The sequence below is a fragment of the Pseudophryne corroboree genome, chromosome 2 (genome assembly GCF_028390025.1).
Source record: "Pseudophryne corroboree isolate aPseCor3 chromosome 2, aPseCor3.hap2, whole genome shotgun sequence".
NCBI classification, from domain to species: domain Eukaryota; kingdom Metazoa; phylum Chordata; class Amphibia; order Anura; family Myobatrachidae; genus Pseudophryne; species Pseudophryne corroboree.
Window position 1 is genome coordinate 679,210,915 of NC_086445.1, and position 13,969 is coordinate 679,224,883.

The window sequence follows — 13,969 nt, forward strand, 5'->3', positions numbered from 1 at the left end:
ATCTGCGCCGTACTGGCGACATAGATCTTCAAAGCTCTGACCATATCGAGAGACTGACTCCGCCAAGGCGTCAGTAGCCACTGGCACCACAATTGGCTGGTTCACATGAAATGAAGAAACCACCTTTGGCAGAAATTGCTGACGAGTTCTCAACTCCACTATCAGCATGGAAAAATTAAATATGGGCTTTTGTGAGACAAATCCGCCAACTCAGACACTCGCCTTGCAGACGCCAAGGCCAACAACATGACCACTTTCCAAGTAAGGAATTTTAACTCAAACTTGCGCAAAGGTTCAAACCAATGTGATTTCAAGAATTGCACCACCACATTAAGGTCCCATGGTGCCACTCGGGGCACAAAGGGAGGTTGGATGTGCAGCACGCCTTTTACAAAAGGTCTGAACTTCCGAAAGGGAGGCCAATTATTTTTGAAAAAAAGATCGACATGCACTTTAATAGAGACCAACTTTAGACCCGCATCCACACCTGCTTGTAGGAAATGGAGCAAACGCCCCAGGTGAAATTCTTCAGTAGGAGCCTTCTTGGATTCACACCAAGACACATTTTCTCCAAATACGGTGGTAATGCTTTGCAGTTACCTCTTTTCTAGCCTGAAGCAGTGTAGGAATGACTTCACTGGGAATACCCTTTCGGGCTAGGATTTGGCGTTCAACCGCCACACCTTCAAACGCAGCCGCGGTAAGTCCTGGTACACGCACGGCCCCTGCGAAGAGGAAGAGGCCAGGGATCTTTTATGAGCAACTCCTGAAGATCTGGATACCAGGCCCTTTTTGGCCAATCTGGAACAATGAAGATCGCCTGAACCCTTGTTCTTATAATTTTTATCACCTTTGGAATGAGTGGAAGTGGAGGGAACACAGACCGACTGAAACACCCACGGTGTCACTAGGGCGTCCACCGCTATCGCCTGAAGTTTCTTGTTGAGGCGGGACGCCATCATGTCCACTTGAGGAACTCCCCAACGACTTGTCACTTCTGCAAAGACCTCTTGATGAAGACCCCACTCTCCTGGATGGAGATCGTGGCTGCTGAGGAAGTCTGCTTCCCAGTTGTCCACTCCTGGAATGAAGACCGCTGCCAGAGCGCTGGCATGTCTTTCCGCCCAGCAAAGAATCTTCGTGGCCTCGGCCATCGCCGCTCTGCTCTTTGTTCCGCCTTGGCGGTTTGTGTACGCCACTGCTGTAACGTGGTCTGATTGAATCAAGACCGGCAGACCTCAAAGAAGATGTTCTGATTGCAGTATGCCGTTGTGGATGGCTCTTAATTCCAGAATGTTTATGTGTAGACAAGCTTCCTGACGACCACTTTCCCTAAAAGTTTCTTCCCTGTGTGACTGCTCCCCAGCCTCGGAGGTTGCATCCGTGGTCACCAGGATCCAATCCTGAACACCGACCTGCGTCCCTCCAGAAGGTGAGAACTGTGCAGCCACCACAGGAGGGAAATTCTGGTCCTGGGAGATGGAATTATTTTCCGGTGCATGGCCAGGTAAGACCCGGACCACTGGTCCAGCAGGTTCCACTGAAACACCCTGGCATGGAACCTGCCATACGGAATGGCCTCGTAGGCCGTAACCATCTTCCCCAGCAACAGAGTGCAGTGAAGAACGGACACCCTTGCCGGTTTCAGAATCTGTTTTACGATGTTATGTATTTCCAAAGCTTTTTCCACTGGAAGAAAAACTAGTTCTGTATCCAGAATCATACCCAGGAACGACAACCGTGTCGTTGGATCCAACTGTGATTTTGGCAGATTTAGGAGCAAACCGTGTTGTTGCAGAATCGTCAGTGAAAGGGCAACATTCTTCAACAATTGCTCCTTGGACCTCGCCTTTATGAGATCGTCCAAGTACAGGATAATTGTGATTCCCTGCTTGCGCAGGAGAACCATCATTTCTGCCATTACTTTGGTGAAAATCCTCAGAGCCGTGAAAAGACCAAACGGCAACGTCTGAAATTGGTAATGACAATCCTGCACAGCAAATCTCAGGTAAGCCTGATGTGGAGGATATATGGGGATATGTAAGTAGGCATCTTTTATGTCGACTGACACCATAAAATCCCCCTCTAGACTGGAGATCACTGCTCGTAGGGACTCCATCTTGAACTTGAATTTCTTTAGAAAGAAATTGAGGGATTTTAGGTTTAGAATCGGTCTGACAGAGCCATCTGGCTTCGGGACCACAAACAGGCTTGAATAAAACCCTTCCCCCTGCTGAGACGGGGGTACCGTGACAATTACTTGATTTTGACACAATTTTAGTATCGCAGCGCTTACTAACTCCCTTTCTAGAAGAGAAGCTGGCAAGGCTGATTTGAAAAATCGGTGAGGGGGCACGTCTTGAAACTAACTTGTACCCTTGTGATACTATGTCTACTATCCAAGGATCCAGGTCCGAGCGAACCCAGACCTGACTGAAGAGCTTGAGACGTACCCCCACTGGTGCGGACTCCCACAACGGAGCCCCAGCGTCATGCGGTGGATTTGGTAGAAGCTGGAGAGGACTTCTGCTCCTGGGAACTTGCCACAGCCTGTGACCTTTTTCCTCTCCCCCTCGCAGCAAGGAAGGAGGACCCTAGTCCTTTTTTGAATTTGTTGGGCAGAAAGGACTGCATCTGATAGTGAGGCGATTCCTTCTGCTATGCAGGAACATAAGGTAAAAAAAAACGACTTACCCCGCCGTAGAGACCAGGTCAGTGAGTCAGTCACCAAACAAGACCTTACCGTTAAACGGTAGAGACTCCATCACCTTCTTAGAATCTGCATCAGCATTCCATTGATGAATCCACAATACTCTCCTAGCAGAGACTGCCATGGCATTGGCCCTTGATCCCAAAAGGCCGATATCCTTTACGGCTTCTTTTAAATACGCTGCAGCGTCCTTGATATGACCCAACGTCAAAAGCACACTATCCCTGTCTAGGGAATCTACCTCCGATGACAAGTTATCCGCCCACTTTTATATAGCGCTACTCGCCCATGCCGCAGCAACAGCGGGTCTGAGTAACGACCCTGTAGTGACAAATGGACTTCAAGGTATTTTCGGGCTTACGATCCGCAGGATACTTCAGGGCTGCCGTGTCAGGGGACGAAAGCGCCACCTTTTTGGATAAACACGACAAAGCTTTATCTACAGTGGGGATGGACTCCCAGCTGTCCCTGTCCCCAGAGGGAAACGGATAAGACATTGGAATTCTTTTGGGAACATGTACCTTTTTGTCGGGATTTTCCCAACCTTTTTCAGAAAGTGCATTCAGTTCATGAGAGGGAGGAAACGTTACCATAGGTTTCTTGCCTTTAAACATACAGACCCTCGTATCAGGAACAGCAGGGTCCTCAGTGATATGTAAAACGTCTTTTATTGCCACAATCATGTACAGAATACTCTTAGCCAGTTTTGGATGTAACCTGGCATCACTATAGTCGACACTGGAATCAGAGTCCGTGTCTGTATCCGTATCTGCTATTTGGGCAAATGCACGTTTCTGCGTAGCCAAAGGGGTCTGGACCTGTGACAAAGCATCCTCCATGGATTTCCTCCATGACTGGTTCTTAGACTCAGATTTATCAAATCTCTTAGCCAACTTAGTCACATTCGTATTTTAAACACTCAGCATATTGACCCAATCATCCGTCGGCGGTGCAGACACGGTCACTCTCACAGAACTGTCAGTCCCCACGCCAGCCTCCTCCTAGGAAGAGCATTCAGCCTCAGACATGTCGACACACACGTACCGACAGCCACAAACACACTGGGCTATAGGGGACAGACCCACAGCAGATCCTGTTAGAGACAGAGTTCTGCCAGCTCACACCCAGCAGCTATCACAGGTTCTAAAGTCAGCAATGATACTGGTTAGACCTGCTGGCGCTTTTATAAAAAAAAAAAAATTTTTTTTAATTATATATATATATATATATATATATATATATATATATATATATATATATATATATATATATATATATATATTTATATTTTTTTTTTTTTTTTTTTTTTTTTTTCACCAATTAGGAAATATGAGAAATGTCTACGCCAGCGCGTGCAGCCCACCTCCTAATGGCCGCGCCGGATCGAGATTTACAGCTGGTCCCGCCTGCGGGACTTTTACCTCCTCCCTAGATGCTGCCACGCGATCCCGGAGAGCTGCGGTGAGTGCGTGTGCCTGTCCTGAAGAACCGAAGCCCTCTGCTGTAAGTACCCAGCAACCAGGGCGCGGTAGTATACAGCACCGCCGGGGGAGGTGATGGATCTGCAGAATGACATCTAGCACTCAGAGTGCCTCTGCTGCAGCCCTTGAAGTCTTCTATCTTCTTTTAAAAAGCTCTTTTCAGGGCTGCTGGAGCAGCCCAGCCTGTTGGTGCCTGCAGTGCCTGACACTAACTTACAAAATGAGCTCCTGTGCACGGAGGCGGGGTTATAGAGGCGGCAGCGCTGAGCATCCTGGGAACAGTCAAAGCTTTTAGCCTGTTGGTGCCTCGGATCAAGATTCTACTCTATACCCCAATGTTATTCCTGTGGAACCCAGTGTACCCCGCTGCAGAAATTAAGTCTATTATTGGATTGTATTTCAGTGGGAAGGAATAAAATTTCAGAGCACTTTGAAATTGCTTGTTTTTCAATTTGGAGTTTGATATTTCATGTGGAACAAAGCTACACTACAAAAGAGCATGGAATACCAAACACCAATTTTTTTTTCATCTTCTAGTTACCCCTCATGCAGTATTGTGTATGCTGTGAATTTGACATTTTTATCAGGTCCCCCATCAGAGACATTAGAGGTCAATTAAGGTGAAAACGGAAAATCAGGATTTTGGTCCTTACCGATAAATCCCTTTCTCCGATTCCACAGGGGCCACTGGAGCATAGTTACAATGGGGAAATAGTAGGCAGTAATTGGGAGCTGGCACTTTAAAAACTCTAACCCTGTGGCTAGCTCCTCCCCTACTATCTCCCCTCAAGCCAGTCTACGTAAAACTGTGCCCAAGGAGAGCTGTAATGAATACAACCTTAAGGTAGAGGAGGTTAATGACGTCCAGTCAACCAGGATAACCCAAACTAAACCTGGAATAGAACCTAACAAACAGGCTAACCTGAACTCAACAAGCGGTCATTTATTGAACCACAAACCATTAAGCAAAATACAAGGAGGAACAGCGCTGGGCGGGCGTCCAGTGGCCCCTGTGGAATCGGAGAAAGGGATTTATCGGTAAGTACCAAAATCCTGATTTCTCCTTCATCCACTAGGGGCCACTGGAGCGTAGTTACAATGGGGACGTCCCAGAGCTCCCAGAACGGGTGGGAGAGCGCTGAGTCCCCTGTAAAACCGCTCGGCCAAACAGATGCAGAGAACGCAAAAGTGTCAAACTTGTAGAATTTGACAAACGTATGACGGCCGGACCAAGTAGCCGCCCGACAAAGTAGTCAGAGACCCCCCCGGGCAGCCGCCCACGAAGGTACCACAGAGCGCGTGGAGTGTGCTGAAATGGAAGATGGAGGTTCCCAAGAAGCTGCCAAATAAGCTTGTCTGATGGTCAGTCGAATCCATCGAAACAAGGTTTGCTTAGAGTCCGGCCAACTACGGCAGGCAGCATCGTACAGAACAAATAAGGAATCTGACTTCCGAATAGCTGAAGTCCTATCCACATAGATCTTGAGCGCCCTTACAACGTCCAATGATCTCGTATCCGGAGAGTCCCCCGAGAGGGCCGGGACCACAAGCGGCTGATTGATGTGAAAATCAGACACCACCTTAGGTAGAAAGGACATACGAGTACGAAGCTCGGCCCTATCCGCATGAAACACCAGGTAAAGAGACCTACAAGAGAGAGCCCCAAGTTCCGACACCCGTCTAGCTGAAGCCAGCGCCAGGAGAAGAACCACCTTCCAGGTGAGATATTTTATCTCTACTGATTCCAGGGGATCAAACAATGAAGACTGCAGAAAAGACAGGACCAGACTGAGGTCCCATGGCTCTGTCGGAGGACGGAAGGGAGGCTGTATGCGAAGAACCCCTTGAAAGAAGGTCTGAACCTCAGGTAGCAAGGCTAACTTTTTCTGGAAGAAAACCGAAAGAGCAGATACCTGCACCTTTAGCGAACCCAGTCTTAGGCCTGCTGAAAAACCCGCCTGCAAAAAACGGAGAAGACGGGCTAAGCTATACACGGAAGGAGAAAATTCTCGACGTTCACACCATGCTACATAAGCCTTCCAAATGCGGTAGTAGTGAGAAGATGTAACTGACTTTCTAGCCCGAAGCATAGTTGGTATAACTGTACGAGGAATCCCCTTCCTTGTCAAGATGGCTTTCTCAACAGCCACGCCGTCAAACGTAGCCTGCGTAAGTCTGGATAAAGAAAAGGACCCTGTTGTAGAAGGTCGTCTCGTAGTGGCAGGGGCAAAGGCTCGGCCACCGACAACAGGTGCAGGGTGGAGTACCAAACCCTGCGTGGCCAATCCGGAGCCACCAGGAGGACCAGAGTGTCTTCCCTCTTGATGCGTTGCAGAACCTTCGGCAACAGCGGGAAGGGAGGAAAGAGGTAAACGAACCGTAAATTCCAAGGAGCCGTGAGGGCATCCACGCCCGCCGCCGCGTCCCTTGTCCGAGAGTAATAAAGAGGCAACTGGTGGTTCTGGCGGGACGCCATGAGGTCGATCTGTGGTTTCCCCCACCGACGTACCAGTTGCCAAAACACCTGGGGATGTAGCGACCACTCTCCTGGGTGCATGTCCTGTCGGCTTAGATAGTCGGCTTCCCAATTGTCCACTCCTGGAATGAATATCGCCGAAAAGGACAGAGCATACTTCTCTGCCCAGAGAAAGGATGTTGGTGACCTCCCTTATCGCCGCGTGGCTGCGAGTGCCGCCCCGACGGTTGATGTACGCTACCGTCCTGGCGTTGTCGGACTGAACTTTGACCGCTCGACCGCGTAGGAGGTGATGTGCCTGAAGCAGGGCGTTGTACACCGCCCTTAGTTCGAGAATGTTTATTGGGAGAGAGGATTCGTGGATTGACCAGCGCCCCTGAAACCGATGTCCCAGGGTCACTGCCCCCCAGCCTCGCAGACTGGCGTCCGTGGTGAGGAGAGCCCAATCCCATATCCCGAACAGTCTTCCTTCCAACAGATGGGTCGACTGGAGCCACCAGAGCAGCGACGACCGTGCCTTTGGAGATAACGTCACCCGCTGATGAAGGAACAGATGAGATCCTGACCACTGATTTAGAAGACACAGCTGAAACGGTCGAGAGTGGAAGCGACAGTACGGAAGAGCTTCGAACGCTGCTACCATCTTTCCCAGCAGGCGAATGCACAGATACACTGACACCCGACGGTGTTGAAGGACCAATCTTACCAGTGTCTGCAGAGACAGTATCTTGTCCTGCGGAAGGAAAACCCTCTGATGGACTGTGTCGAGAATCATTCCCAGAAACAACAGCCGTTGAGGGGCATAAGTGAGACTTCGGGAAATTCAGGATCCACCCGTGACGAATCAGAAGGTCCTGTGTCATCCGGATATTCTGAAGTAACCATTCTGCTGAGCTTGCTTTTATTAGCAGATCGTCCAGATACGGAACAATTGTCACACCCTGCTTCCGAAGTAGGGCCATCATGACCGCCATGACCTTTGTGAACACTCTGGGAGCAGAAGAGAGACCGAAGGGAAGGGCCTGGAACTGTAAATAAGCGTCCTGTATTGCGAACCGGAGAAAAGCCTGATGAGGAGGCCAAATGGGAACATGTAAGTATGCATCCTTGATGTCTAAGGATGCCAGAAACGAGTCTTTTTCCAACCCCGCAATAACAGACTGGAGGGACTCCATCTTGAACTTGAATACCTTCAAATACGGATTGAGATCTTTCAAGTTCAGGATTGGTCTGACCGAGCCGTCCGGCTTCGGTACTAGAAACAGGCTTGAGTAATAGCCCCGTTTCCGATGATGCGAGGGAACAGGGATCACTACCCTTGCGGATAGAAGCTTCTGGACCGCGGCTTGTAAGGCAACTCCCCGGTTGTCGGAAACTGGCAAACCCGCGGTAAAGAACCGCTGGGGCGGTTGCTCCTGAAAAACGAGCTTGTAACCGCAAGTGATTAGATCCCGGACCCAAGCATCTGGGCAGGACTGTATCCAGACCTCCTTGAAATCCCACAGACGAGCTCCCACCCTGTGATCTCCCAGGTGGGAGGGAGGCCCGTCATGTGGTGGCAGTGGTAGAAGACTTAGCGTCTGACTGGGCTGAGGCTGTGGAACCTCTACCCCTGCCGCCGCCTCTACCTCTACGGCCACGGAAGGTAGAAGCTCCACCCCTGGCCTGTCCTCGAAACCTGGAAGGGGCACGAAAGGATCGAAAAGAGGGACCCCTACATGGCCTGCGAGCGGCTGGAGCAGCAGAAGGAAGATACGCCGACCTACCCCCGGTGGTTGTAGAGATCCAGGCATCCAGATCCTTACCAAACAGAAACTCACCTGTAAAAGGCAACGCCTCTGCCGCCCTTTTGGATTCCGTATCCGCATGCCAATGCCGGAGCCATAGAGCTCTGCGGGCCGCAATTGCTAAAGCGGAAATTCTAGCTCCGAGAACACCTATGTCCTTGTACGCTTCGCAAAGATAAAGGGCTGATTCACAGATGTGTTCCGCCAACTCTATCAATTAATCCGCCGGTAATTCATCACGAATTCCAGAGGACAAATGTTCCGCCCATGCTTCGATCGCCTTGTTGACCCAACAACCTACCTGCGCCGGGCGATGTAATACCCCTGCCGCAGAGTAAATATTCTTTAAGGTAGATTCCAACTTCCTATCTGACGCCTCCTTAAGTGAAGTTGCCCCCGGAACAGGCAGGACAGTCTTTTTGGACAGATGAGACACCGAAGGATCCACAATCTGAGAGGTCTCATAACGCGTTCTGCTATCTGCGGGAAAAGGATAGGAAGACAACAGTTTTCTTGATACCTGAAATTTTGCGTCTGGATGCTTCCAGGCTGTCGTTATGAGCGCATCCAGCTCCTCCGAAACTGGAAAAGTCACCGGCAGGTATTGGTCGGTGCCAAACCTTGAGGGGCGTAAGGTTTGGCAGTCTCCTCCACCTGTAACACTGAGCGAATAGCAGTAATAAGAGCCTCTATACCCTGAGCTACTGGTTCAGAGTCCTCATATACCTGATCGTCCTCAGTATCCTGGATATCCACATCCTGTCTATCCTGTACATCTAACCCCGCCTCATCTAATTGAGGCATATCATCGTCAAAGTCCTGTAACACAGAGGCTAGCAATCTCTTTTTTGAAGCCTGTTGAGGGGGGCTAAAGGACGGGGCTTGGGAAGGGATTACAGCCCTGGAAAGTCCCTCCACTGACTTTGCCAATGAGACTGCCCATGCAGGTTCTGGCGCCGGTACCGGGACAAGCTGTCGGAACCGGGCCGCCTCCCTATCTTCCCGAGAGGCTTTAAGTTCCCCAGTCAGCAGGGACATCACCTCTGTGAGTTGTGTCGTCCATGTCGGGGCGCTCTGGGGTTCTGAGGAGGGCTGAGCCAATGGCTGTGACTCCTCACCTGAAACCTGACCCTGCTTTTGTGTTGCCTTGGAGCCTTTGCTGGCCATGGCAGCACCTAAACTTGAGACCCTTCCCCCCACAGGCAAAACAGTAATAGGCAGAATGGGAGGGAGGGAGGGGGGGGGGGGGGAGCAGGGAAAAAAACCCAGCCACAGCAGCCTGATCTGTCCTGCACGATACTCTGTGCAGTGACAGGCTGAAGCAAGCTAAATATATGTGCCTTGCAGTGCCCCCCTTCCCCACTGTAACTGCTCACTGTGGTCGCATGGCCTCCGTCCCGCGCTGCTGCTGAAGGGAAAAGGACGGGTCCCCAGTGCGCGCTACTTCCGGGCGCGCAGAGCGGGACTAAGCCCCGCCCCCCTCTATGGCGCCAAATTTAAAAATGCTATGCACCCTTATGCCGGATCCCCGTAGCGGCTCTGTGAGCCGCGCTGGCGGGGATCCGAGCAGGGAGGGGGGCGGCGGGCGGGAGCGCTGCATCTTTTTTTTTTTTTTAAATAAAAATCCGATGTGGGAGTTAAAGGGGGGGATCTGGAGGGGTGCATACCGTCACTGTCCCCCTGTTAGCGCCCCCCTTCAAAATGAAAGTCTATATTAAGGACAGAGTCCCAGGACGACTGATTGGAAGTCAGAGGCTCTCTATCTTTGGTCATCATTAAAATTAAGAAAATGAATTCTATTCAAACCCCCCTGCCACCCTGTCATCCCAACACTCTGGGGGGAAGAGGGGGGAATGCACACACTCGCCTTTCAGTGGTGGAGGGTGGCCCCGACACGCCGCGGTGTCCGGCCGCTGATACTCACCGCTGCCATGCTGCCGGAATCTTCTGCTGGATGGAGTGGCCCCGACACGCGCCGCACGCAGCGGTGTCCGGCCAGCTCAGGAGAGCTCAGTGTCTCCCTCAGCCGGGGCCCATCCCGAGCCGCACGCAGCTGCAATGGGACCCCGCCGGCAGCTCCCGCGGTGCAGACTGGCAGTGGCAGAGCTGCCAGTGTGTGTGTGTGAGAAAAATAAAATAATAAGAAAAAAATAAAAAAATTCTTCAGCTAAACCCAAGTGAACCAGCTTCCTTGGGCACTAAACTAAGACTGGCTTGGAGGGGAGATAGGGGAGTAGCTAGCCACAGGGTTAGAGTTTTTAAAGTGCCAGCTCCCAATTACTGCCTACTATTTCCCCATTGTAACTACGCTCCAGTGGCCCCTAGTGGATGAAGGAGAAACAAGCAATTTCAAGGTGCTCTAATAAAAATAAAGTAGGCAAGATAGATAATTTACAATTTGTTGTTTGGCAAATTGACTATATAGCTATTCCCCCCAAACAAATTATAGCACTGAAATTGTTTCTTCCCACTGAAATACAACCCAAAAATAGAGACTTCATTCTGACAATTCAAGTTGGGCTTAAATTTTAGTCAGAAGGACGTCAGGTAGAGAAATCGTTATATGACAATGTAGCTTAAACTGTAGCTTGAAATGTGCTGAAAATGGTTTTTATTCCAGCTTTCTATGAGACTGCATTTACCCCAAACGTCCACAGCAGTGAAAAAGGTCATACGCCATAATAGAAAAATGGCCGCTATATTCATATGAAGGTAAATAAAAATAAAGTAATGGTTGTTTCCGACTACTAACTTACAGGGGATATCACACAAAAAAAAAAAAAAAAGTCAAGCAACCAGGACTGGACCATTCCACATGGATAAACCCCAGAGCAGCATCTCTACAGTAGCACCACCAGTCAGAGAGTGCCACCCCAGGCACACTGCAAGCCAAATGCAGGTGCCTTAGTGTTCATACTACGCTCTTTTAGAAGGGCCTGCGTTCTGCCCGATTTTAAAGTGGCAAAATACGCCGTGCCCTAATTATGGTGTCATACAAAGACAGCCTGCCCGATGCCTTCCCCATCTGTGAGCCACAGTGACCCACAGGTGGGAAAAGATCCTGTTTCCGTTCAAACACACGCATCTGCTCGCATTGAGGAGAACTTGGGGAAAACCCAGTACTTTGTAAGTTCTGGTCACGCCCCCAAGAGTGATGCCAATGGGGCCACACTCGATCGGCCGGTCACACCCCTTTTCAGGACCGCGCATGCAAGCTCACTACCGGGAACACTAGGTGCCATGGGGCAGTGACGGTGCAGTCCCCAGGCCCTGCATGATGGCAATACTCGCACACTCCAGATTGTACACAGTAAATGTAAAAGGATAAATGAAGACTATTTAGGGCATCACTGTTTAGGTTTCAGAGAATGCACAATGAGAAATGCTGTTACCTGTCTTCCTGTGAATTTTTTCCAGAGCGTCTTTTCTCTTTCACTTCTCTTGGAGATGCCCTGGCTTTTTTGGGTGGCGCAGATTCTCTTCCAAAGTCTTCATCTAGGAAGGGAGTGAAGAGAATTAAATTATATCTACACTAAACTGACAGGGATTTTCAAGTTTGCGGCATTAAAGAAGCCTGCAGTAAGCAGTAAGTTTTAGCAATACGTTAGAACTATTAAAACCTAACAAATTGTGCGCTATAAACTTGGCTTCCAATTTTATACAGAAACAATAAGAACATTGAGCTTAAAAGATCATTTACATATCAAATACAATTTTGGTCAAATACAAAGCCAAATTAATTTCAATTGGCTCTAAACCGAGCTCACTATGCATGCGGAGGTATTGAGGGGGGAGGAGCCAGTTCAGAATTGTTTAGTGCCAGGCTCCAACACTTCCTATACCCCAGAGCAAAACGGAGCAATTCAATGGTTGCTCCATTTAGCCTCCTGTGGTGCGAGAAGTAGCGTGTGTGCTAAGTTAGCACTATAGGCATTAAAATTCTCTCAAGGGGGATATCCAATTATCCCAGTTAAAACATCGGGTTTGAAAAACTGGCGTTTTTGCGCGTAAAAACAAAAAACGCACAACCCAAAAAAAAAACCACCCCCTTTAACCCAAAAACACAGGTTCTGCGAACCGGGGCCAGCGTTTCCGGGGCGTACTGGGGATTCTGCTTCGCCTGCCGGAGGCAGGTGAAACAAAATGCCTGACAAACCGCGGCACGTGCCAGCTTATCGGGGCTAGATAGCCCCCGGCGCGACAATTAGCCCCGGTAAATTACTGGGGCTATTTGGATATCCCCCAAAGCTGGACTTTAGATGGGTTTAGCCGTTGTACGTGGCTAAACGCTGTGCGCGACATGCATAGGTACCTAAACAATTAAATTGTGACAATTGTTTGGACAGCTTAACATTCCTGTTTTGACTGGAAAATCTGAATCCCATAAAAAACAATTGAATCAACCCCTATGTGTTTAAAGTAATAACCACAGGGATAGCATCAGTATGTGATAAATGCTATCTTATACAGAACATGGGGTGATGTCAATATGCATATTTAATTTATGCAAGGACGTCACAAGATAAAATGCTTTAATATAATATGAACTGTTATTGTTATATCATAAATCTGACAGGAACTCCATTTTTCAACTGTTTTACAGAAATAAGATCAAAGAAGCGTTTTTTTCGACGCTTGCCTACCGACACAGTGTTAGCCAAACGATGCCTGTGCTTGCAGTAATTTAACACGAAATATCAAGGGGGGGGGGGGGGGGGGGAGATTTATATGAAGAACTTACCTTTGTTAAATCTGTCAGCGAGGTACACTGGATTCTACAGGGACTTACATCGGGGTGTAGAGTTGGATCTTGATCCGAGGCACCAACATGCTCAAAGCTTTAGACTGTTCCCAAGATGCACAGCGCCACCTCCTCTATAACCCTGCCTCCATGCCAGTGAGCTCAGTTTAGTTAACCAGCCCAATGCAGTAGCAGGTACCAGAGACAACAGATCGTAGCCAATTACACCACACACTCACCGCAGGAGAGGGTGCCAGCAGCTATACCAATACCAACCCAAAAAAGCAAAGTGCATCAGGGTGGGCGCCTTGTGGAGCCCAGTGTACCTCGCAGAAAGATTTAACAACGGTAAGTTCTTCCCATAAATCTCCTTTTCTGCAGCGGGGTACACTGGGTTCCACAGGGATAACATTGGGGATGTCCTAAAGCAGTTCCTCATGGGAGGGGACGCACTGTAGCGGGCACAAGAACCCGGTGTCCAAAGGAGGCATCCTAGGAGACGGAAGTATCGAAGGCAAAGAACCTTATGAACGTGTACACTGAGGAACACGTAACCGCCTTGCACAATTGTTCAAGTGTCGCACCACGGCGGGCAGTCCAAGAAGGTCCAACAGACCGAGTAGAATGGGCTTTGATGGTAGCAGGATTCAAATCCATCTGGCCAAGGTCTGCTTAGCAGGCCAGCCACTTATGTGAAAACCAAAAAGATCAGAGAATCAGATCTTCTAAGCGAAGCTGTTCTCTACACAAATACGGAGAGACCATACCACATCC

At 49.4% G+C, this 13,969-nt stretch overlaps 1 protein-coding gene across 2 annotated transcripts in view; it reads right to left on the reverse strand.

The window, feature by feature from the left end:
* NUCKS1 (nuclear casein kinase and cyclin dependent kinase substrate 1) overlaps window positions 1-13,969 on the reverse strand; it is a 144,359-nt gene that overhangs the window by 87,445 nt on the left and 42,945 nt on the right. For both annotated transcript variants that reach the window (XM_063955150.1, XM_063955151.1), the window contains exon 3: window positions 11,847-11,949. In XM_063955150.1, the coding sequence (XP_063811220.1) occupies window positions 11,847-11,949 (103 nt within the window). The remainder of the gene's footprint in view (window positions 1-11,846; window positions 11,950-13,969) is intronic.